This window comes from Rhododendron vialii, chromosome 2a (assembly GCF_030253575.1).
Source record: "Rhododendron vialii isolate Sample 1 chromosome 2a, ASM3025357v1".
In the NCBI taxonomy this organism is placed as follows: domain Eukaryota; kingdom Viridiplantae; phylum Streptophyta; class Magnoliopsida; order Ericales; family Ericaceae; genus Rhododendron; species Rhododendron vialii.
In genome coordinates this window covers 10708540-10731455 of record NC_080558.1, presented here as the reverse complement: position 1 = coordinate 10731455, position 22916 = coordinate 10708540, and the positions used below count along the sequence as shown (strand labels likewise).

The following is a 22916-nucleotide window of genomic DNA, read 5'->3' as shown; positions in this document are numbered from 1 at the left end:
AAATTGGGAATAACCCTTTTGGGTAAGGATGCCATGGCTGGTTTCTTACGACAAGCTAGCTAGGAGCCTAGGAGTAGTAGCGGTTGTTGGATGGAAGGATGAAAGCATTAAATTCTGAGGAGTATTTATAGGAAAATGATTTGTCACCTTTAATCTGGACGGGGAGCTTAATTTAATCCGGACGCGCATTGACTTGACCATGGTGGCTAGTGCTCACCTTTTATTCCCAAAATTATTCAATAGCCTTTAATAGCTATTGGCCTATTACCACCCAAGGTATTGCATATTATCCTAACCGTGGAAGTTCCGTCCAACTTTTTTCTATTTTATTTTCTTGACGAATGTCAATAATGTTAATTGTAGTTAGTGAGGTTAAGTAATTTTTTTTTCTATTTTATGTTCCTGTTTTGACTTAATAATCCGCATGTTTAATTTTTGTCTTTATTCCAAAAAAATCTCCTTCGTCAATTTTACATCAATTGTTTTTTGGATTATTTATTCGTCTGAGCTAGAGAAATCTAAAATGTAAAAATTTATGATCAAAATCTTAAAAACATAACACGAAAGAATTTTAAAAGAAACAACCTTAGTCTAAAATGAAGAAGAATAAGATGTAGAATCCTTAACTTATCTAAACTTCTAAAAACCATTAAAATTAGGGAATTGATATTCGCGCTCCAAGATTTACTGCAGGCGCTCCATCTTTTTGTTTTTACACAACAAAAAGGTGGAGCGCCTCCAGTAAATCTTGAAGCGCGAAAATCAGTTCCCTAAAACTACTATAATTAAATATCCAGACACTGATTGCTATGCATAATTCAAATTCCGAAATTCTGTTGTTTTTTTTGAACCCGGCAACTTTATAAGGGACGTCCAATAAGTTCTGGGAAAGTGGGTGATTTGATTAAAACTAGAGTTGCAATGTGGGTAAAGGCGAAATTCAACATCAAGGTGTATTCGGTGGAGGATTTTAGGATTTTTCTTGATGGAGTTAGGGTGTTGAAGCTGTAAGTTGGTTTGGGTGGTAAGGTGCTTTGTCATCCAATTTTCTGTTGGAGGGCTTTTTGTTTTTGGTCCTTTTTATTCTTGTTTTTCTCAAGCATGTGTGTATCTCCGTGTTCGAGCCCGCGATGTAACTGTTTTCGAGGTTTTTATAAAAGTTTCGTTTTGCCGAGAAAAAACAAACTTTATAAGGGACGTCCAAACCCAAACACACGGGGAAATAGCCATGCAATAGGGTACAAAAGAGCTATGCTACAAAACTAGGCACAGCCAGGACCAGACAACTCAGAGATAAAATGAACTCAAAAAACAAACCTAGTTACAAAAAATGAAATACCCCTGCCTCTGCACAAAAGTTGAATCTGGAATTCCCCAATCCGTACGGATATTTTTTTTGATCAGACAATCCGTACAGATGTTGAGGCTAAAATTCTCTCTTTAGTTTGCAAAGGACTCAAATACGTCCCATTGTGATGATTTTCGAGCCAAATGGAAGAATTTGGATGTGATGGAACGTGAGGTAGGAGTGATTGAGGCTGGCCGAAGGCAAAATAGGAGGCAAAGGATGCAATCCGTCCGATTGAATCTCATCAAATCCAGCCAGACGAGCCAAGATTCAAGCCTCGGTTTTATTTTCCAAGCCATGTGTCCCGTCCATCCAACCGGAAGAGATCTGTCATCTAACTGGTACTAATATCTATGACGTGTACGGAACTTCCAATTTGTGGAAACGGTCTGGCTAACGGGTACACACTATAAGCACCGTTTAACATTGTGAATTGTGTACTTTATTTTCTTTCATCTTGTTAGATGTCATTAACCATTGTTCTTTTGAAAATTTTAACTCCACACCCATTTACACACCTATACTCACAATACGGGTGGGTTCCACATACACTGTGTATAGTGTATGTGGGCTCCACCCCTATTTTGAGTGAGGATATGTAATTGGGTGTGTATTTAGATGTGGAGGTAGAATGATTGTTATTCTTTTCTGTCATCTTGGAAGGGATGCACCAGAGCCACACATATATTTGCCAAATATACCCTTTCCTTGACCCACTACAACTCGAGAGAGAGACTAGTACTATTTTGAAGTATATATTTTTTCCGTTTTCTTTTTGAGGTGGTCGACAAGTCCAAGTCAAATTTTTCAAGCCAAATTTACACAAATCAGATGAACTACACTTGAAGCCAAATTCTTATATTTGAGAACTTGAACAACACCAAAAGTGCATAAAAATACCTAAGCACCTGAAGCCACAAATAAATCAACTCCAACGTGCATAATTAAGTGAGAACTTGAACAACGCCAATAATTCCATAAACCATCATGTTCCTGCTAAGTTTCATTTTCAACTGACATAATTCCCAAAAGACAAGGTATTATGACCCCGTATCAAGAATCATTTTCATCAGCCCATAACTACAAAAATACATATGGGCATCTTCATCTGTTGGAAGCTCATTGAAATCAAAAGAAAACAATTGTCCATCCATTATCCAATCAATCAACAAATCGATCAGTCTTGGAGAAGCAGATGCCCATTATCGAATCACAAGTCTGAACTCCGAACTCTAGCCATGCCACCGTCTCCGCCCTCAAATGACAAAACCGTTCGTCTCAAAAATTCTCGTTGGAAATCACCACTGACTGTGACGGAACTTTCTGACGAAGAGTCACAACTGACTGTGGCAAAACCCTCACCGAAGAATCACAACTGACTGTGGTGGAACCCGCTATTCTTCTTCCATTAATTAAGCTCCTTCGAACTATTGATTTCTAGGATTCTAAGTAAAAAGAAAATGGAGGGGGAAAGGACAAAATGAGGGGAAAAGGACCCTTGTAGGAGGGGTTAATCAAGAGTTTTTCAAGCACGTCAAATGTAATTGAGTGTTTTTCGACACCAGCATATCGAAACAAGTTTAAGAGAAAAAGTTAGTTTAGAGGAAGAATGGTAAAAAGGAAATACTGGGAAATGGCGCCTAAAGGGGGAAACACAATTCTTTGTTCATTTTCAAGTTTAACTTTGTTTTGTTTTTGTTTCTGTTTTTTAATCATTATCTTGCTTCCCTCTTCAATTATTACCTTATTAATTTCTTTAATTATTACTTTTATTTTTCTCTTCATCTCTTTCTATTCATTACTCATTTCTTCAATCATTACCATATTTTTCTTTCCACTCATTACAAAAACTAAAATATCCAAAGATTGAAACCAAACAAAAGCATTTTACTTTTTCTGATTGGGTTAAAAGAAAATGATTTTCACACTCCAAAAAAAGTCTAAGGCGCTCTACATTTTGTCTTCATTAGACAAACTTCCTAAATTATCATCTCAATCTAAAACTTTTTCCTGGAAAAGTTTCTAAGTAAGTAAACAGGTGGAACGCTTGAGATATTTATTGGAGCGCGAAAACCTATAAAAAACTCTTCTGAGGAAAAGAAAGAACTTTTCCACGGAAAAGTTTTAGATGAAGAGGGTAATTCAGGAAGTTTATCTAATGAAGACAAAAGATGGAGTGCGTGAGGCTTTTTTTGGAGCACGAAAATCAACTTCCTTGGAAAAATGGTTGTTTTGTTATTACTTTCAAAACTAAGGGCAAATTTGTAAAACATGTTAAAAGTGTTTTGTGTGATGTAAATTGTCCACTGCTTCGCATTGGAAAGAATCCTAAAGCTGGCCAATGGACCCAGTGCCATCAAGCACCCTATAGCATTTGTCTTTTGCGGAAATTCTGTTTTAGTTGTCTGGAAATTCTGTTCCAATTATATCAACTGGCATGTGCAGCCAATAAACATGGACGATATGGTGGGACCTTTCCGTCAGTTAGAAATTGGTTTTGGTAATCAACTATGGTTGGTAATGGTCACTTTTTCTTCCTGTGGAAGCCTCTGGGAAGAAAGAAGACCGAAAAGCCAGCCCTAAATTATTCATCAATTGCTTTTAATTGACTACTAGCAGAAAACCCGTGTTATGCACGGAAATCGCAACCCAAAAGTTATTCCAATAATTTTTTTATTGTGTTTATTTAATTTGAATTTCATGTGAATACACCAACGAAACATGATCAAGTGATCAAGCAAGTCAAATAAAGAAGACAAAGATCATAAAAAGCCAAATCAACAAAATATTACCCCATGAAATTGTAAATTTGTAATAATATGGAGATGTATTACCTACTCCGCCCCCTTTTCACCTATCAAACAAAAACAAAATAATAAGGGTAGTGATAATGTCAAAATCGTTTTTGTTGGTGTCAAAACTTTAATGCATAAAAGTCTTGTGCATTGCACATGGTACAAGTCTTTTGTGTACTAGAGTTTTGATACCAACAAAAACAGTTTTGGCATTATAATTTCCCAATAAACATATTAGCAATCTAAAGATAATTCTAATAGAATATACAAAAAAAAATTGGGCTGTAAACATTAGTTCAAGGGTCACAATGATCTATGGATTTTGAATAGAATACCTTTGTTGTGGTAATTGATAATCTTACTACTAATTTGATTGTTCAAATTAGATGTGCGGTGGAATTACCACTCCTATCTATCTATACTACTTTTTAAAAAGTACGAAGGTGTTTTCTACTTTTTGATTTCCAAAAATGCCCTTGCAACTAATATCTACTATACTTCTTTAAAAAATCAGAAGAAACTAATAAAGCACTTCACACACTTTTATGACCCAAAATACCCTGCTGAGAACAAAAAAAAATACTAACATAACAGACCTGACGTTTTCCTTCTAGAGGAAACGGTGCATTATGAACGGCGGCATGTAAACCAAAAGATACGATTGTTTGCCTAAAGGCTTAACACAAAAGAAAGAAAGCCATGTCTCACAGACACAAACACACAGAGGTTTCCTTCCTTCGCATCAAGAGGTGAAAACATCGACTGTTGTCTGTTGACTCGTGTAACTTGTAAAAGAGAGCAACTTTTGATCTTCAGCCTCATTCCCTAGCGTGACAGTGTGTGCGTGTTCCCAACCATGCATCAGTTTCTTCCATGCTTCAACAGGAATCAACTTGGGGTGAATCCGGACTGCTTCTGTTTCAAAAGGGAAAAGGGCAATAGAGGCATCTACATCATTTTGTTGTTCGTACTATGGCCATGGTTTTAAGTTGAGATTCCAGGTACTCTTATTACGATGTTTCGTTAACTAATTAAACCAGTTAGTTTCCATTGTTGTAATACATGTAACATGTGTGCCAAAGCTGTTCGACATAATGTTGGGCCCTTTTTCTTTTTTTCTTTTTGATTGATGTTAGCAGGAAGTCTTAGATCTTCTCTAGGCACATCAAGATATTCATCAACCAGTTCAGTGGAGGGTTACAGCTTTGCAGAAATGTCCCGAGAATATTGGGGATTTGGTAGGGATTGAGTTCAGAGATGAGAGATATTCGATTGAGGATCTCTCCAACATTTGTAAAAATGACCGACAATTTGGTCTGCTAACATCTCTTACAAATCTATTGTTTACTGCAACAAAAATCAGGTCATCATTTGATCTCAATCTATTTTGTATCTAAGATACCAAGCACTTTCTCTGTGTTCTATGTTTTTTGGATTTGGTTAGTGCTTTGCGAATTGTGGGTAACCAATTTGATATATTCATGTTACATCTCAAATTGATTTTAGAATGGACTTTTTTTCTTAGGTTGGGTAGAAATGGACCTATTTCTCACTGTTTTGATTTCTTTCTCAAATTTGCTTAGATTTTTCTTGAATGAAATGGCATTTTTCCCATTGATTCCATGTTAACATATGGTGCACCAGTAACATGGCTTATGTTTGGCTTAATTTCAAGTGTTTCTTTAACTGATTTGGATCATTGGCATTAATCAACTATCATATCATGCCTTCATCTTTACATTTTTATCCAAGTCTTAGATCTCCTACAGGGAAGTTACTTCCAAGTTCTAGATACACTTCAATAATAGGGTAAAAGGCTCTTCTACTTGGCCATTATCCATCGCTTTAATGGAGTGCTAAAGAATGACAAAGATACATATGCTTTGACTCTGATTTTATGGGTCACCCATATATCTTTTTGACTACTTGTACACAGTCATTGCAAACCACCACTGAATGTAGAGTAACAATGGGGAAACCTTCAAGCCATTCACTTTGGAAATTCATGCGCAATTTATGGTCTTTGTTTTCTTTTGTCTAGAAAGCCGTATCATTTGTTTGTTAAGACTACAAGAGTTATTTGTCGCCTAGACTGAAAATTAAGGGTAATGCATTATATCAATTGGGAAAAGTGGTATTAAGCAACGACTTCATGGTCTTAACGTCAAAAGTTTGAGTTAGAAATGAAACTCAACTACTAAAATTACATTGAAGTTTCACAATGCAAAAGGAGGCTCTATGGAAACGGGTAGTATCCATTGAAGATGTAATCTATATTAGAGGTTGACTTCCCAAAAATAATGATCTTGAAGGACCTCTCTAATACTACAAACCTTAAACTCATTGAAATTTTCACCGGGAATGTTAGGTATTTGAGGAAGGGTGAAGGTAGAAGTTGCTTTTTCAAAGATCCACAGTTATTGCGGGTTGGTGGGTTCATTGAGGGATTGTTGTCCCATGTTCTTCAAGAATTACCTAGCTTGGATTTCAATTTTGCTTTAAGGAGTATGAAATGTTTCCACTTGCTAGACATGCTGATGATTCAACTTCTTTTCCACTTCAGGATCTGCCCATTAATATGTTGCCTTTTTTGGGTAGTTTCTGATGCATCATTATGATGATTCAACTTCTCTCAAACTCACGATTGATGCTAGTGTTCTGGTTTGAGATCGACGTTCATTAGCAAGGCATTAGAACCAAATGTCTTGGGACAAATTCTTAAATTGCTCTGTATATTTGTCATTGTACCCATGAAGAAGATTTAGTCAAGGTGACTTGCACTCCGTTTGGCCACCTAGGAGAAAAAAGCACGGAAGAAAAAAGATTGTGATGTCTCTCTTTCTATTGTTTGGATGTGCAAGATAGAAATGAGAGTGATTTTTCTGATATCTTTTGATTAGATCGGCAATTTAGGAAAGAGAGTGATTTGTCTGATATCTTTTGCTCTCTCAAAATCTCTCTACATCCTTGAGATTTAAGGGAAAACATGTCTTTAGACTACTCTCCAATGCTCTCCCCTTTAACAATGCAACCAAGGGGTTTTTTTTTTTGATAAGGAGGAGAGGTTTACATGTCTATTCTTTTTTCTTCAAATCTTGCAAGCATCATTCAAAATGTCTTGTGCTATATATTGGTCCAACTCTTATATTTTGAACATATAAAAGAATTTGTTCTTTATAATTTTAATGTCCAAGCCAGCTTATGCGCACTTTAACTAATCTTTCAGGACTAATCCCACTATCCATTAGTAGAAGTTGAGGTAAAGCCCAAAATAGTTTCATAGAAAATTATCACGTGCATCGCACGTGCACCCTTGCTAGTATGGATGAAAAATATGACGGTAATGGGTTTATCCATGCATTTTCAAAACCACAAGGAGTTATATGCACACTTTTGAATTATAGGGGGTGTATCCGCACATCACCCAAGCCACATGAGTGAATTTATGTGCTTATCTAATACCAATGCAATTTAGGATACCTAATCATGGTGCATTTATATGCTTATCTCCACTTTCGAGGTTCATGATTACGGTATGGATGGGTAATGGCTCCTATTTAGGAGTTCGACATTCATTTCTTCTCTTTTAGGGTTTGACTGTTTTTCTGTATCTCTGTTTTCGGATGGTTTTTAGTAACTGTTGTATGTCTTGATCCGTATCTGGATGATGTTTTGTAGATGCCGTATAACTTGTTTGAATGAATTAAATGAATATGCTTTTTCCTTTTGAAAAAAAAAGTTTAAATTTGTTCCCTTGTTGTTTTCTTGAAACTTTGGTCCCTTTTGCTATCCCACACTCTCCAATCTCTTGTCATTGGACGACTTGACTTAGTCTAAGTCTCTATTAAGGCTACCCTCCTGTCCAGCATTGACCAATCAAAAACGACATAGGGAGAGGACTAACTAGTCTTCCAAATAGACAATTCGATTGGCAAAGAAACAAAAAGATTCTTGTTTAATTTACAACTAATTAAGATCAAGAACAATAACTACTTACATATGTTTCTCAAGTGCATTAAAAGTTTAGGTAATACAGATTTTTGATAATTAACTTTTTTTAAACAAATTCTCATTCAAAATTCCAACAAATAAACTGTAGCAGAACAACTACTTAGGGACTTACAGAATTGTTAGGGAAGTCATCAGAAGACACAAGTTGGTTTAAAAAAAAAAAAAAAAGGAGCAAGGACAATGGAGAAGAAAGAAGAAGAAAGGATCAATATTGGAGCCCATCTTGAAATGAAAGATACCATATGTGATGCCCCATAGCCAGGTTGGGGCCAAGTTTCGATAAAGAGTCCCACTCGACATCTGGATGGGTGGTCCAAAGTCCCACATCCCTTAGAGACTGCGAATTAAGTGTTACATATAATGGATCATCCAGGAAACTTTGTTTAAACTATTCTACTGACCTTATTCCGTCCAAGGATTTTTAAAGCCGTGAGGGTTGCCAATACTCGTTGGAACTTCACGGTTAATTGTATTTGCCCTACAATAATGTTGGGGTGGGTGATGTAATAGGGAAGTTCATTGCGCTTGTTTCATGACATAAGGCAGAGAATTAGTGAATTCTTCCAATGATTGTCGATCTATGTTTTCGCTAGTTTTTTTTTTTTTAAGTTCAACATATTAGGTGCATGTTTTGGTCTTTACTGAAATTGTGGTAAATGGATTCGATTTGCATTTTATTGACATTAATTTTGAGGAATTTGGTGAGATTGCATGTACTGCTTAGGAAAAATGTTAGTTGGGTATTTTAGGATTTCATGAGGAAGAGGATGAGCTTAACGGCTGAAGTGATGTTTGAGAAAGAGATCGAGGGGTGTGGGGTTTGATGTATATGAGAGGGTTAAAATGATATGGGACCCACCCAAATGAGGTTCCATATTCAGTTTTTACTTGTATTGAATATAATATAATGGGTTCCATATTCAGTTTTTACTTGTATTGAATATAATTCTATTACTACCAGGAATGAATAACTAACAGTACTTAGAGACGATATAATTTGTTTTTTTTTTTTTTTGGTTGAACATAATTGGATTGGATTATGTTAATGACATATTCATGAAAGATGAAAGACAGGCATTTGGCCTAACGGCATCAAGGCAGGGACGGATGTAGGTGGGGTCCTGCGGAGGCACGGCCCCCATTAGATTTCGTGAAATTATATTAATTTTTGTAAACATTTCAATTATATCCAATAATTTGTCGTGATGTTCCAATAAAATTATTGTAGATTTCCGAACTTTCACTATTTTGGTTAATTATGACCTGTTTGTTAGCCCACGATACTTTGTCCTATCACCCAATGCATAACATAAGTGAACCTTTGTTACCTTCTTTACGATAAGGAGGCCATATCATCCCGTTATTCATATTATTATATATAGGTGCATGAATATTGCTTATAAATTCGCGCGTGCACACGACAACTCACATATTAATATGTGATTCTTGATTCACGATGTCGCCATAGGGATTTCTTTTCCTTGTAACAGCGAGTCCGCCTCGTTGCCATTTCCCTTGCCATTGGCATAATTCGGCAAAATTATTTGGCAAAATCTAGGTCCACCCATTGCCATTTATTATGCCGAAAATGGCAATGCCATTTAATTTCTTCCACTTCATCCAAGCCGTTTCATTTGTTTTGAAACATGAGATGAGTTTAATCTAATGGTCGAAATTTGACATTGTGCCAAAATGGCACTGAACTGTTACATTGCTTTTTTTTTTTTTTTTGGGGGGGGGGGGGGGGGGGGGGGGGGGGTGGTTTGACACTATGCAAGTAAAAACATGGCTTTGGCAATACGGCGGGCCTGCTCTATTACCTCCTCTTTTAGCATCAAGGGCTTCATGGCGAAAACATTGTACTGGAAACTGATTCCTCGTTGCGGTACTGAATAGTTTTTTGATTTTCATGACATTTTGAGCAGGCAAGATTCTTTTTAATTAGCTAAGGCTCAATTTGGATGGTAGGAATTTTTTATTTTTTTTGCTCGGCAAACGGAAACGATTTTATAAAACTTGAAACGGGGTACATTGAGAGGGAAAAGGGGGAAAAACAAAAGGGAGGCATCGAACCGAAAGTTGGATGTTACAACACCACAAGGCCAAACTTAGATCTTTAGTTTACAAATTCGACCTAAAAAGCTCTTAAACTCCTCCACCGAGTACATCTTGATGTCGAACTTAGCTTTCATCCACATAGCAATCCTTGTTTTGACTAGATCCCCTACCTCGATCACTCGCAGACCTTGTTACATTGTTGAACATAAGGTCATTCCTCGCAAGCCACAAAGACCACAAAGTAGCAAAGAAAGTCACCTCCCAAATGTGCGGTTCCAAATTTCGAAACCTGTTGCCAAACCACCAAGTAGCTAAGACTGCTAGAGAAGGGGGACATACCCATTCCAACTTCCACCACTACATTGGATGGCAGGAATCTTGAGGAGATCAATGAGATTGTGTCACCATACTTCCATGATTTTGACGTTTTGAAAGAACAAGAATAGGAATGTGATACCATACTCTTAGGATTCTCATGTTTGGAAGAGACATGAATAAAATTTTGATTTCAAATGACACAATCGACTAGGAATCACATTAGCAGATTGAGTGGAAATCTGATTGCTCCATAGGGAATCTTAGATTCTTGGCTCAATCAATAAAAAAAAAATATTGATTTTGATAAATTTTCAAACAAATTGATTCCTGCATAAGATTACTGAATTAATCCAAATACTGTAATAAGATTACATCAGGTATTGTATTTCTAGGAATATCATTCGAAGTAATCATATTCATATACCCACTCAATAAAATTCCTTGGAATTTGATTTTTAGTAATCACATTTCTATTCCTACTAAAGATTTCAGTCATCCAAATTGAGCCTAAGTGGAACCCACGCATCAGCTACGTATAGCAACGCTCATGAGATCGATGGCTTCTGGGACAGAAATGTTCGTAACTGACGATGTCAGTCTTCAAGTGTTCTTTGAGCGTCTTCAGAGGCTGGCTGGCTGTACAATCATCATGAGGCACCACAATAGAGTTGGCTGATTGTGGGTTCTATTGAGCATGTACACCTGCAACAGGCTTTATCATTTTCCTTCTTTCATCTTTTTAATTACCTTCCAGTGAATACTGTGTGTGCTCTGATTTGCGCGAGGAAGGGGACCCATAGCCAGCATTCCCGCTAGCTCTCCTAATCATTTATCATGACACCGGTTCTCAAATGCACTTTCCAAGGGAAAGCAACACAATTAAATCAATTTAATATTGGCTAATAACAAGGGTTAAGAACATAGATACCAGTACCAAGGTTCTGAACACCGTATTAGCTAAAGTACAAGTTTTCTTATTGAAACGGTATGTACCGGTACCGGACAAATATCGAATACTGTTTCAGATTTAGTGCTATTGCTATTACATATAGTTATAAATCGGATTTTTTTCCCTGCCTTGCAATTCGATCATCATAAAATAAACTTTTATTAGACAACAAAAATTACACTCTCATTATATATATAAACCTCTTCTAATTAAAAAAAGAAAAAATAAAAGCTCACATAATTTTAAGTTCACAAAATAAATAAATAAAAATCATTCTCCAGTCAACTCCTCTCCCAAATAAGGCCCAGGCCAATCTTTTTCCTTTTTTCTTTTGAACAAATACGTACTACATAGAGACACATCACACATGTAATAACCCTTTAAAAATAAGGATAAAAGGGTAATTGTCATGGGACGACTTGACTTAGTCTTTTTAAGGCTACCCCTTCCTGTACCAATCGAAAACGACATAGGGAGCAGAGAGGACTAGTCTGCTTCTAAATAGACAATTCCATCGATTGGCAAAGAAATGAAAAAGATTATTCTTGTTGAATTTACAACTAATTAAGATCAACAACAATAACTGTTACAGTTGTTTCTATCTCAAGTGCATTAAAAATTTAGGTAATGCAGATTTTCAATAATTAACTTTTTTTTAACAAATACTCATACAAAATTCCCACAAATAAACTAACTGTCGCAGCACAACTACGTACTTTAGCGACTTAGAGAAATGTTATGTTGGAGAAGTCATTAGACAACCAAGTTCGTTAATTAAGAAGACCCAAGTCCGTTAAAGGAAAGAAGATCAATATTGAAGCTCAGCTTGAAATGAATCCAGACACCTTTTCTTCTTGTGTGGTGAATAGTTGTAGCATTTCTTTCACCCCATGTATGGTACATAGCATCTGAGAAAACCATTTTGGATCATCCAAATCTAGCCTAATCGATCGCAGGACATGCGGTGACAGCAACAAACCAAAATCAAATTTGGTCTCTCCTTAACTTCTGATAGAAGGCAATCATATGTCGACAATTGACCTACAGACAACATAGAGCAATAAATGGAGGACATATATCACGGGGAAGGCTAAGGTATCGTCACATACCATATCCCATGATTTTCACAATGAGAAGCTAGGCATACCGTTAATCATAAGAAGGCGTTACAAAAAATAATGAATAACGTGACAATTAGGTTGTTGGAGATGCTCTTAAGAGAGAAGATAGAAGGAAGGAAAGCACACGGACGGAGTTTGTTTGGAACCTATGGAAAAGAAAAGAACGGAAGAGAGTTTTTTTTCCCATGTCCGATTTGAGAGGAAACAAGACAAGGAATAATTTTCCTTCACACTTTCCTTTCCTTTCCTTTTTTTTTTTATTTATCTTTTCCTTTCTTTTTCCCATGTTCCAAACAAGCTTAACTTTCCTTAGTCTTTTTCGAACTTTAAAGTCTAACAAGGAATACGAAACAGAGTCTTCCAACCATGATATAACATATTACTGTGACACCATAGAAAAATCTACAAAACAAAATGATTGCCGTAGAATTCACACTCAACCCTCTTGAAGGGTTGGAGTTTTTCCACATCCTTCATTCAGATTTTGTCCTTTAATTTTTTTCCCAATCAAGCGATGGACATCCACCGAGATAGAGGATTCTATCTATTGCAATCTACCAATCGTTTCCTATTAAATTGGGAAAACTTAAGAGGAAAGACTAATCGGAAGACTAATGGGAAGACCTGGCCAGGAAAGACTAATGGAAAGACTAAGGGGATAGACCAATGGAAAGACTAAGGGGACAAAGACTAAGGGGAGAGACTAATGGGAAGACTTGGAAAAAAATAACATCCATACACGGAGTGTGATTGCTCCGGTTTATTCCGTGGAGTACCCAATATTGGAGAACTACGTAATTTTCTATGCTCGTGTCTGTGTGTGTATGTGTGTGTGTTTTGGCTTTGGTTTGATCCCCTCCCATGGCCATAACAATTGGTATCAGAACGTGGGTAGCAATCAACACCCAAGACCGAACTTGTTTCTGTCTTTGTTCGACATCTCATTTTATTTTTTGGGGAACCATATAAAATCATTGGAATGCTGGTAACCCATTCTTGAAAATAGACTTGAATAATATCATAAAGCAAATCAAGGCTTTAACCACAGCTTTTAAACTAGCCAACATTTTTTTATTTCTTTTAATCGATTGATAAAGAAAACAAAACTCACACGAAATGATACGTTGCCGATAGCTTTCCAAATGATTGACCATCCATAAGTTGAGATATCACCACAGCCAAAGCAAAATGGCAGCAACCAAAAATGATTGGCTCAACTGAGATCATCCGGCATCCCTTAACAGCAGCAGTTTCAGTTGCAGCATCCATCTGAAAATATATATATTCCTTTGAGAGCTGAGAATCCCTGGGAATATTGGTATAAGATGCACCAACATAATCAGCATATGCATCAACAGATTCAGCACCAATATTCACTTGAGACCAAAAGCCCTGTTCCTCATGCTTGATCTAATGCCAATAGCAACATAGAATTGCAAAAGCAAAAAATTATGACATTTATCTAACATTTTTTTTTTAAATATCCAAGAAAATTTCAAAAAAGATGGCTGAGAGAGAGGGGGTGCCGAGGGATCATCAAATTGTAGACGGTTGAGAGGCACCATGCTCGGGATCTTTTCTATTCCACTGTATTTATGTTTTTTTTTTGGGTAGTTAACATTTTTTTGAACCAACCACAAAATAGGAAGTAAAGGGCATACCCCCGAACCAAAAAACTCAGGCACTGTAATTATGTTCATTCACCATTCCGTTATAAATCTCACTATAATAAACCTTAACACCACGCACAAGTCTTGGTACACTCCTACCGACCGACCACTCCAAGGTACGCTACTACTGATCACTCTCCGACCACTCATCTCAGGAGTACCGGGTGGTGGAGCTATCCACCCACACGAGGCTGGGATAAAGTTAGAGGGCTAAATCAGGAACTGCAAAAGTTGAACCCGGAAACTAAACCTGCATTGTTGGTTTAAAACCGCATTGTAAACCCAAATACCTTGCCAAAATTTGACTCTCTCTCTCCCCGTAAAACCTGAACACTGCGCCCAAATTTGAACTCTACAAGGATTGCGGGGAGGATGTCGTCTAGTGAATTGGCCTAGAGTTGGCGCCAGGTGTACGAGTTAATATTTGAGTGGTGCTATTGGTACAGATTTTAAATCTGTACCAGCGAGTACAAATGACTTTTTGGGCCTCTTTTGGGTCTCAAAAAAATGATCCAAAACGCTCATTTTGTTTAGAATACTCTGTTTATGATCTTTGCAAAAAATAAGCTCAATCTAATATCGGTAAGGGCATTTACAAAACATCCAACTTTGTTACAGATTTTAGGCCTAAATTCTAAAGCAAAGTTGAATGTTTTGTAAACGTCTTTACCGGTAGCGAATTGAGTTTATTTTTTTCAAGGACCATAAACAAAGTATTTTAAACAAAATGAGCGGCTCCGATCATTTTTTTTTTACCCAAAACATGCCCAAAAAAGCGTTTGTACGCACTGGTACAGATTTATATCGATCTGTACCAGTATCATTTCTGTTAATATTTTCGTGGCTCTGTTCATTCATTTTGAATGCCAGTACTTAAAAATACGTATAATCATCTAAATTAATAGGACAAAGTCCACTTTTACCTCCTGTGGTTATCGTCAATGTGCCTATACCCCCTCATTGTTTTAAACTGATCACATAACCTACGTGTGGTTTTGAAAATATACGGATAGACCCCCTACCGTTATGTTTTTCATTCATATTAACGGAGGTGTATCTCATACGTCTCTAGAATGTAATCTGAGTTGTTCATAATGTATTAAATAAATAACAGAGCATCTCTGTAAAAAATCATCTCAATCAGGCATTAATAACCCAGTGATCTAATTTTTAGTAAATTCAAATTTGAAAATTTAATTTTATAACAAAATCGATTCGACCATGAGCTTTTTATTTTTTGATTGATTTGAATTTTGGCATAGATGTAGTCGTCAAATTTTACAATATCAACGGTTTGGATTCAATTTTTGGTATAGAGGAGGGTGTAGTTAGATTTAAAAAAGAAAAAGAATCAAAGGACATGATGAGGGAATATCAGTCTTTTAATGTTGTGTCCGTTAATATAGATGAAAAATATGACGGCTGGAGGTCTATCCGCACATTTTCAAAACTACAAATATGTTATGTGGTCAGTTTTAAATCATGTGGGGGATATCCGCACATGGCGATAATCACAGTAGGTGAAAGTGGAGAACTCAATCCCAAGCTAGAAAAAAGCAACTGTATTATGAATACGATACACAACCTTAGAGCCAATGTTAGGAAATTCCATACCTCGCTCAGTAGAAAAATGGAGAACCCAATCCCAAGCAAAGAGGGGACATTATAACTTCAAGTGTAAAAATTCCAAAAATCCACGCGACACAAGCGGCAGCACGAGGCTGGGATAAAGTTAGAGGGCTGAATCAGGAACTGCAAACTTTGAACCCGCAATGTAAACCCGCATTGTTGGCTGAACATCGCATTACGTAATAGTAGAAATATCCAAAGACGCTTCCAACTGAGCCTAGGTTGGAAAGTCCCCATTCCAAGTAAGTGGAGAAACAAGAGATAGAGCATACATGACTATCAAATGAGCCACCTTATTACACGTGCGAGGAATAAAATTAAAAGAACAAGAGTTTAGAGTAGAAGATAAAGCTTAAGTACCATGAATGATGACATCCAATTCAGCCCTGATCGAGCTCCATCCTCGCAGCGTACGAATGATCTTCTGAGCATCACCTTCCAAGATAACAATATTCCTTCCAAAATTCTGCAAACGGGTCACTGCCATACGAAATCCCATCACTTCCACCACGTCACTTGAGAATGATTTTGTGATTGGAATGGCTATGTTCATTCATTTTGAATGCCAAAACTTAAAAGTACATATAGTAATCAAAATTAACTCGCAAAGTTTCAATTGCTAGAAAAAAAAAACTATAATATAAATATAATGCAAAACCTTAGATTACATATTCCTCACACAGTAGAAAAATGGAGAAGCAAAGCCCAAGCAATGAGGGGACGACATGAATACTTAGGCATTTGGACAATTGTCATCAAGTAGTTGTCCTAATGTGATCATGACGAACGGGCTCTGCAGGCCTAACTTCTGTGTCAATAGAGCCGTAGAAACTTGGTGCATAGTTGGTCGGCACCGCGGGTTGGGGCGCAAGCATGCAAGTGCTAGCTTCACAGCAAGAACCACTTCTTCCTCCGCTTGATTCCTTGGCAGTGGGAGCCTTTTATCCAATACATTCTTCACGAAAATACCATAAGAAGACGGTGGCAAGGAATCCAGAGTTGATGAAGAAAGAGAAGAGATGAGATCCCCTGGATGCCTCCCCATTATAACTTCAAGTGTTAAAACTCCAAAGCTATAGACGTCTAACTTCTCATTCACCTCCATTGTGTAAGCAAGTTCTGCTCAAATAAATGAGAGGTACAAAGAACAGGGGGAAAAACTACTAAGAAATTGTAAAGGTGCCTTAGGAATTAATTAGCATATTCAAAAGAAAAACACGACACTAATATTGGTAGCTAAGACGAACTGAGCAAGTACCTGGAGCAGCATATCCCAAGGTGCCTACAAAGGAAGTCCAATTTGATGAGTGCAGGTTTAGGAGTCTAGCAGTTCCGAAATCAGAGAGATGAGCGACATCTTCTAAGTCTAGAAGAACATTCTTGCTTGATATATCTCGATGAATGATCGGGGGTGAACACCCATGGTGCATATATGACAAAGCATTTGCCAAACCTTTAATAACATTCATCCTCTTACCCCAATCCAAACTTAGTGCTTCTTCCTCACAGCTTAGTTTCTTGTCCAAACTCCCCCCTTCCAAGAACTCGTAAACCAAAAATGAGTGTCGTGGATGTGAACAGTAACCCAAAAGCCTTATGATATGCCGATGTCGTATCTCTGTCAATGCACGAATCTCACTTGTAAAACTTCTCAGATTAGCCAACTCGCCATCATGCAAAGGAAGAAACTTTTTTACAGCTATAACTTGACCACATGGCAGCTCAGCTCTATAAACAATGCCATATCCACCTACTGCAATGCAATGCTTGTCATTGAAATCCTCCGTCGCTTGGATGATGTTTTCATGCACCAATTTTCCATCAAAGCTCCATATCTCAAACAAATCTTTCTTAGTTGCTCTATTTGGCTGGATTTCATTGTCTTTCATTATGTTGCGATGAACCAGGAAAATCATAGCAACAATAAAAGATAAAATGCCCAGCGTAGGAACTAAAACTTGAAGCACAACTTTGTTGTGATTTCTTCCTTTACCTCCATCGCTCCGATTTATTGAGCATGGCATCAAGCTAGTTTTATTGCCACACAATTTGTCATTATTTTGATATGCTTGAAATGGAGCATCTTCAAATGCTTTTGTGTTGGGCAAAGGGCCCTCCAAATGATTGTAAGATATGTCAACAGATGTTAAACTTGACATCCCGTTAAAAGATGAGGGGATAGAACCGAACAACAAGTTATGGGAGAGGTTTAGTGTCTCTAAGGTTTTCAAGTTTCCGATCCCTGGTGGTATCTCTCCTGTTAATAAATTATTTCCAAGATCGAGATTTTGAAGAAAGTGCAACTTTCCTAATTCATAAGGAATAGTCTCCCTGAGAAGATTTCTGCTCAAGTTCAAGTTCAGAAGATTCACACACTCACCTAGATTCCTTTGGATACGTCCACTAAGATTGTTTCCAGACAAGTCTAGATGCTGAAGACTAGACAGTTTGGCAATTTCTGCTGGAATATCGAGTGAAAGTTTGTTATTGCTAAGAGTAAGATTGAACAACAAAGTCAACTTTCCCAAATTCTTCGGGACCGCACCAACTAGATAATTTGAAGAGAGGTGAGTAAACGTAACTGAGTTGCACTTCCAATGCCAGGTGGAATGTTTCCAGAAAGGTCATTGTTGGAGATCTTTAGGCTAGTCAAATTAGGAAGCTGTTCCCACTTCTGCCAAATCTCACCATAGAATTGATTATAACTAAGATCAAGATACACCAAGTTAGGGAATGCCTCAAAAACTTCTGATATATGGCCTGTCAGTTGGTTTCGATCAAACCTAACACGACGTAACTCACTACAATTTCTCAAACCGTTCGGGATACGACCTGTTAAGTAGTTGTTTGATGCAAGCAGTCTTATAAGTGATCCATGAACGCACATATATGGCGGTAAATGACCTATGAGCTTGTTGGAGCTTATATCAAGAGTCTCTAGATATCGAAGATTGACTATTTCTTGAGGGATATATCCAGAGAGATAGTTCTCAAAAAAGATCAATGTTGTGAGATTTTTCAAGTCCCCAATTGGAGCGGGAATGGACCCCGTGAGCTTATTCCTTGACAAGTCAAGATACTTGAGAGACCCTAGCATTCCTACTTCTTGAGGGATAGATCCAGAGATAGAGTTCTTGTAAAGGTACAATAGTTTAAGGTTTCCCAAGTTCCTTATTGATGTGGGGATGGACCCCGTGAGATTATTCGTTGATAAGTCAACACCAATAAGAGATCTTAGCATTCCTACTTCCTGAGGGATAGGTCCAGAGAGAGAGTTTTGGTAAAGGTACAATTTTGTGAGGTTTCTCAAGTTCCCTATTGAAGCAGGGATGGACCCCGTGAGATTATTGGTGTACAAACCAAGATCAATGAGGGCTCTCAGCATTCCTACTTCTCGAGGGATAGATCCAGAGAGATAGTTCTTGTAAAGGTACAATACTCTGAGGTTTCCCAAGTTCTTTATCGATGCGGGAATGGACCCCGTGAGATTATTCATTGACACATCAAGATCAATGAGAGATCTTAGCATTCCTACTTCCTGAGGAATAGGTCCACAGAGAGAGTTTTGGTAAAGGTACAATTTTGTGAGGTTTCTCAAGTTCCCTATTGAAGCAGGGATGGACCCCGTGAGATTATTGGTGTACAAACTAAGATCAATGAGGGCTCTCAGCATTCCTACTTCTCGAGGGATAGATCCAGAGAGAGAGTTTTTGTAAAGGTACAATCTTGTGAGGTTTCTCAAGTTTCCTATTGAAGCGGGGATAGAACCCGTGAGATTATTGGTGTACAAAGCAAGAATAATGAGAGATCTTAGCATTCCTACTTCCTGAGGGATAGGTCCAGAGAGAGAGTTTTGGTAAAGGTACAATTTTGTGAGATTTCTCAAGTTCCCTATAGAAGCGGGGATGGACCCTGTGAGATTATTGGTGTACAAAGCAATATCAATGAGGGTTCTCAACATTCCTACTTCTCGAGGGATAGATCCAGAGAGATAGTTCTTGTAAAGGTACAATACTCTGAGGTTTCCCAGGTTCTTTATCGATGCGGGAATGGACCCCGTGAGATTATTCATTGACGCGTCAAGATCAATGAGAGATCTTAGCATTCCTACTTCCTGAGGGATAGGTCCAGAGAGAGAGTTTTGGTAAAGGTACAATTTTGTGAGGTTTCTCAAGTTCCCTATTGAAGCAGGGATGGACCCCGTGAGATTATTGGTGTACAAACCAAGATCAATGAGGGCTCTCAGCATTCCTACTTCTCGAGGGATAGATCCAGAGAGATAGTTCTTGTAAAGGTACAATACTCTGAGGTTTCCCAAGTTCTTTATCGATGTGGGAATGGACCCCGTGAGATTATTCATTGACACATCAAGATCAATGAGAGATCTTAGCATTCCTACTTCCTGAGGAATAGGTCCAGAGAGAGAGTTTTGGTAAAGGTTCAATTTTGTGAGGTTTCTCAAGTTCCCTATTGAAGCGGGGATGGACCCCGTGAGATTATTGGTGTACAAAGCAAGATCAATGAGGGTTCTCAGCATTCCTACTTCTTGAGGGATAGATCCAGAGAGAGAGTTCTCATGAAGGTACAACGTTGTGAGATTTTTCAGGTTCTCTAAAGAAGTAGGGATGGACCCCATGAGATTATTCATTGAGAAATCAAGGTCAATGAGAGATCTTAGCATCTCAATTTCTGAAGGAATTGTTCCCGAAAGATGATTGATGGACATGTTAAGAGAGGTGAGTCTCGAAAGGCTGCCAATTTGTGAGGGAATGGTCCCATGTATTAAGTTGTTGGACAAATCAAGCTGAACTAGATGAGGTAACAACGTGAAGTTAAGACTAGAAAGCGTACCTCTCAAACCAATACCTTCAAGGTTTAAATTGGTTACTTTACTGGCCTCGTTGCAACCAATTCCGACCCAAGTGCAATGACTACTTTCATTCCATGATGAAAGTAAAAATTGGCTTTGATTGTCAAGGCAAGCTTTCCAAGTCAAGAGAGCGACTACTTCACTTTCTTTTGCAACAACTGTTTGAGTTGCAGGAGAAGCACGAGCAATAGCGGAATCAGATGAGGAGACCAATGGAAGGATATTGATAACAAAGACAAACATGAATATGGAATGAACTCTTTGGAAATTGGGAATTACCCTTTTGGGTAAGGATGCCATGGCTGGTTTCTTAGGACAAGCTAGCTAGGAGTAGTAGCAGTGGTTGCAAGGAAGGATGAAAGCATTAAATTCTCATCGTATGGAGGAGGAGTATTTATAGGAACATGATTTGTCACCTTTAGTTTGGACGGGGAGCTTACTACAGTCTTCACTTTCTTTTCTCAATGAACGCCAACAGCATTAGTTGTAGTTAGTGAGGTTAAGTAATTTTTTTCTTATAAGTCGTTTATGTTGCCATTTTGGCTTACTAATCCTCATGATTCTTGTTGTCTTTATTTCAAAAAAATAATCCTTTTTTAATGTATGTCAAATTTTTTTTTTTTTTTGTAAATTATTGTCAATAAACCCAACCGTTCTCTTTGCGCATAGTCCATAGTAAATTTTCTCTCCAATTATTACTCTTATTTCTCTATCTATTTCTCCATTCGCATTATCTCAAAAACCTCCCTCAAACCGAATCAGGTTCGACTCGTTTACAAACTAGCCGAACTCGAACTCGATTTTTAGACTCGTTTGGTACGTAAACGAGTCGAGTTCAAAACATCACAAGTCCCGGATCGGCTTGAACATTAAATTTTCATCATATTGAGGAGTGAGTATTTATAGGAACACGGTTAAATATTCATCACATATGTAATTAAATCCAGAGCTTAATTTTGAGATAAATTGAATGCATGCGTACAATGAAATGGAATTTCCACCATATATTAAGCCTTCCAACAAAAGTTCTAATCAGTTCTCAATGTCTGCTTGTCGTGCATGGGGTAGCTAGACTTGTCACTTTAATAGTAGGATGGTAGGTGCAGCAGACAATGACCATGGCATCTTTAATCTGGACCCGCATAGACTTGACTATTGTGGCTGTCGGTGACCTTTATCTAATCAGCTTAATTAATTATCCAATTGCCTTTAACAGCTGTACGTTGGTCTATTGCCACAGTGCCAGATGATATTTTGGGAACCAATAATGAAGAGAGAGAACCTATAGCTAAATGTTGTGGTTGAGTAATTATTCAGTGATGCTAAAGCATCGCCTAGTGATTTTCCACCGCGTGCGTTAGTGTTTGTATCCATAGAAAGGGAAGGTGGAAAAGACTATATGAGCAAGCAATATTTTCTCATGCTATGGACCAGTGGCATGGCCTTGGGCATCCAAACCTTTCGATCATAACTATCCACGTCAAACTGTCATGAATTTGGGGATTTATTATTATTATTTTTTTGCCATACTTCATGTGCCAACGGGGGTAGGAGGCCGGATTATTGAGTTAGTCTATATAAGGTTGAGAGGCTGTCTATAGTCCTAAACCCACAAATGCCCACGTCGGAGTTCAAACCTTGATCTCCCTCAAGGGAGGAACACGTGTTACCATTGCGCTACACTACAAGCCCGTTGGAAAACAGACCGAAACCACTCTACAAATTCCATAACTTCAATTCTCTGTTCTTATCGTTGTGTTTCTGCTAGTTTTTTCTTCTGAAAGAGTGCGAACATGGTTGTTTTTGCTGGGCAGTTCCACCGAGTGGTATGCGTGGACAAAGGTTTTAAATAACGGGGCACATAATAATAACGTTTGAGGCGTAACAGTATGGGGAGTATCGAAAGATACCTAATGCGACTCGGTTGTCACGGTCGTGAATTTTTAAAAATCATTTTTGAGGGAAAAAAATTTTGAAGTGCCAAAATCACCCGTAACAGTGAATCGGAAACAGACCGTTACGTAACGGGAACTGGCCGATACGCATGCGATTTCTCTCCCTCCGGTATATCGGGGTGTGAAGGCATCAAGAAGCCAAAACCGTTATGTAATTTTAAATCCTTGGTGCCAAACTATATATGTAAACCA

The 22916-nt window shown here is 37.8% G+C and overlaps 1 protein-coding gene and 1 long non-coding RNA gene across 2 annotated transcripts; both read right to left on the bottom strand.

Moving 5' to 3' along the window:
- Positions 1-12087: 12087 nt before the first annotated feature.
- Positions 12088-15933, bottom strand: LOC131316382 (uncharacterized). The gene is made up of 3 exons (XR_009197113.1): positions 15885-15933; positions 13712-13869; positions 12088-12520 (listed from the first exon to the last, which is right to left on the bottom strand). It is a non-coding gene; the product is annotated as an uncharacterized LOC131316382 (long non-coding RNA).
- A 551-nt stretch (positions 15934-16484) lies between these two features.
- LOC131316374 (MDIS1-interacting receptor like kinase 2-like) lies at positions 16485-18452 on the bottom strand. The gene is made up of 2 exons (XM_058345721.1): positions 17158-18452; positions 16485-17018 (listed from the first exon to the last, which is right to left on the bottom strand). Exons 1-2 carry the CDS (start codon positions 18056-18058, stop codon positions 16633-16635), a joined length of 1287 nt encoding a protein of 428 aa, XP_058201704.1. The 5' UTR covers positions 18059-18452; the 3' UTR covers positions 16485-16632.
- Between the last annotated feature and the right edge of the window lie 4464 nt (positions 18453-22916).

What these genes read in the sequence shown, in the direction of transcription:
- LOC131316374 (XM_058345721.1), bottom strand. Translation starts at nt 18,058, where the DNA reads ATGTCAAGTTTAACATCTGTTGACATATCTTACAATCATTTGGAGGGC. An exon ending in CTTGGGATATGCTGCTCCAG is followed by an intron (nt 17,019 to 17,157) that starts GTACTTGCTCAG and finishes TTATTTGAGCAG; the next exon opens with AACTTGCTTACACAATGGAG.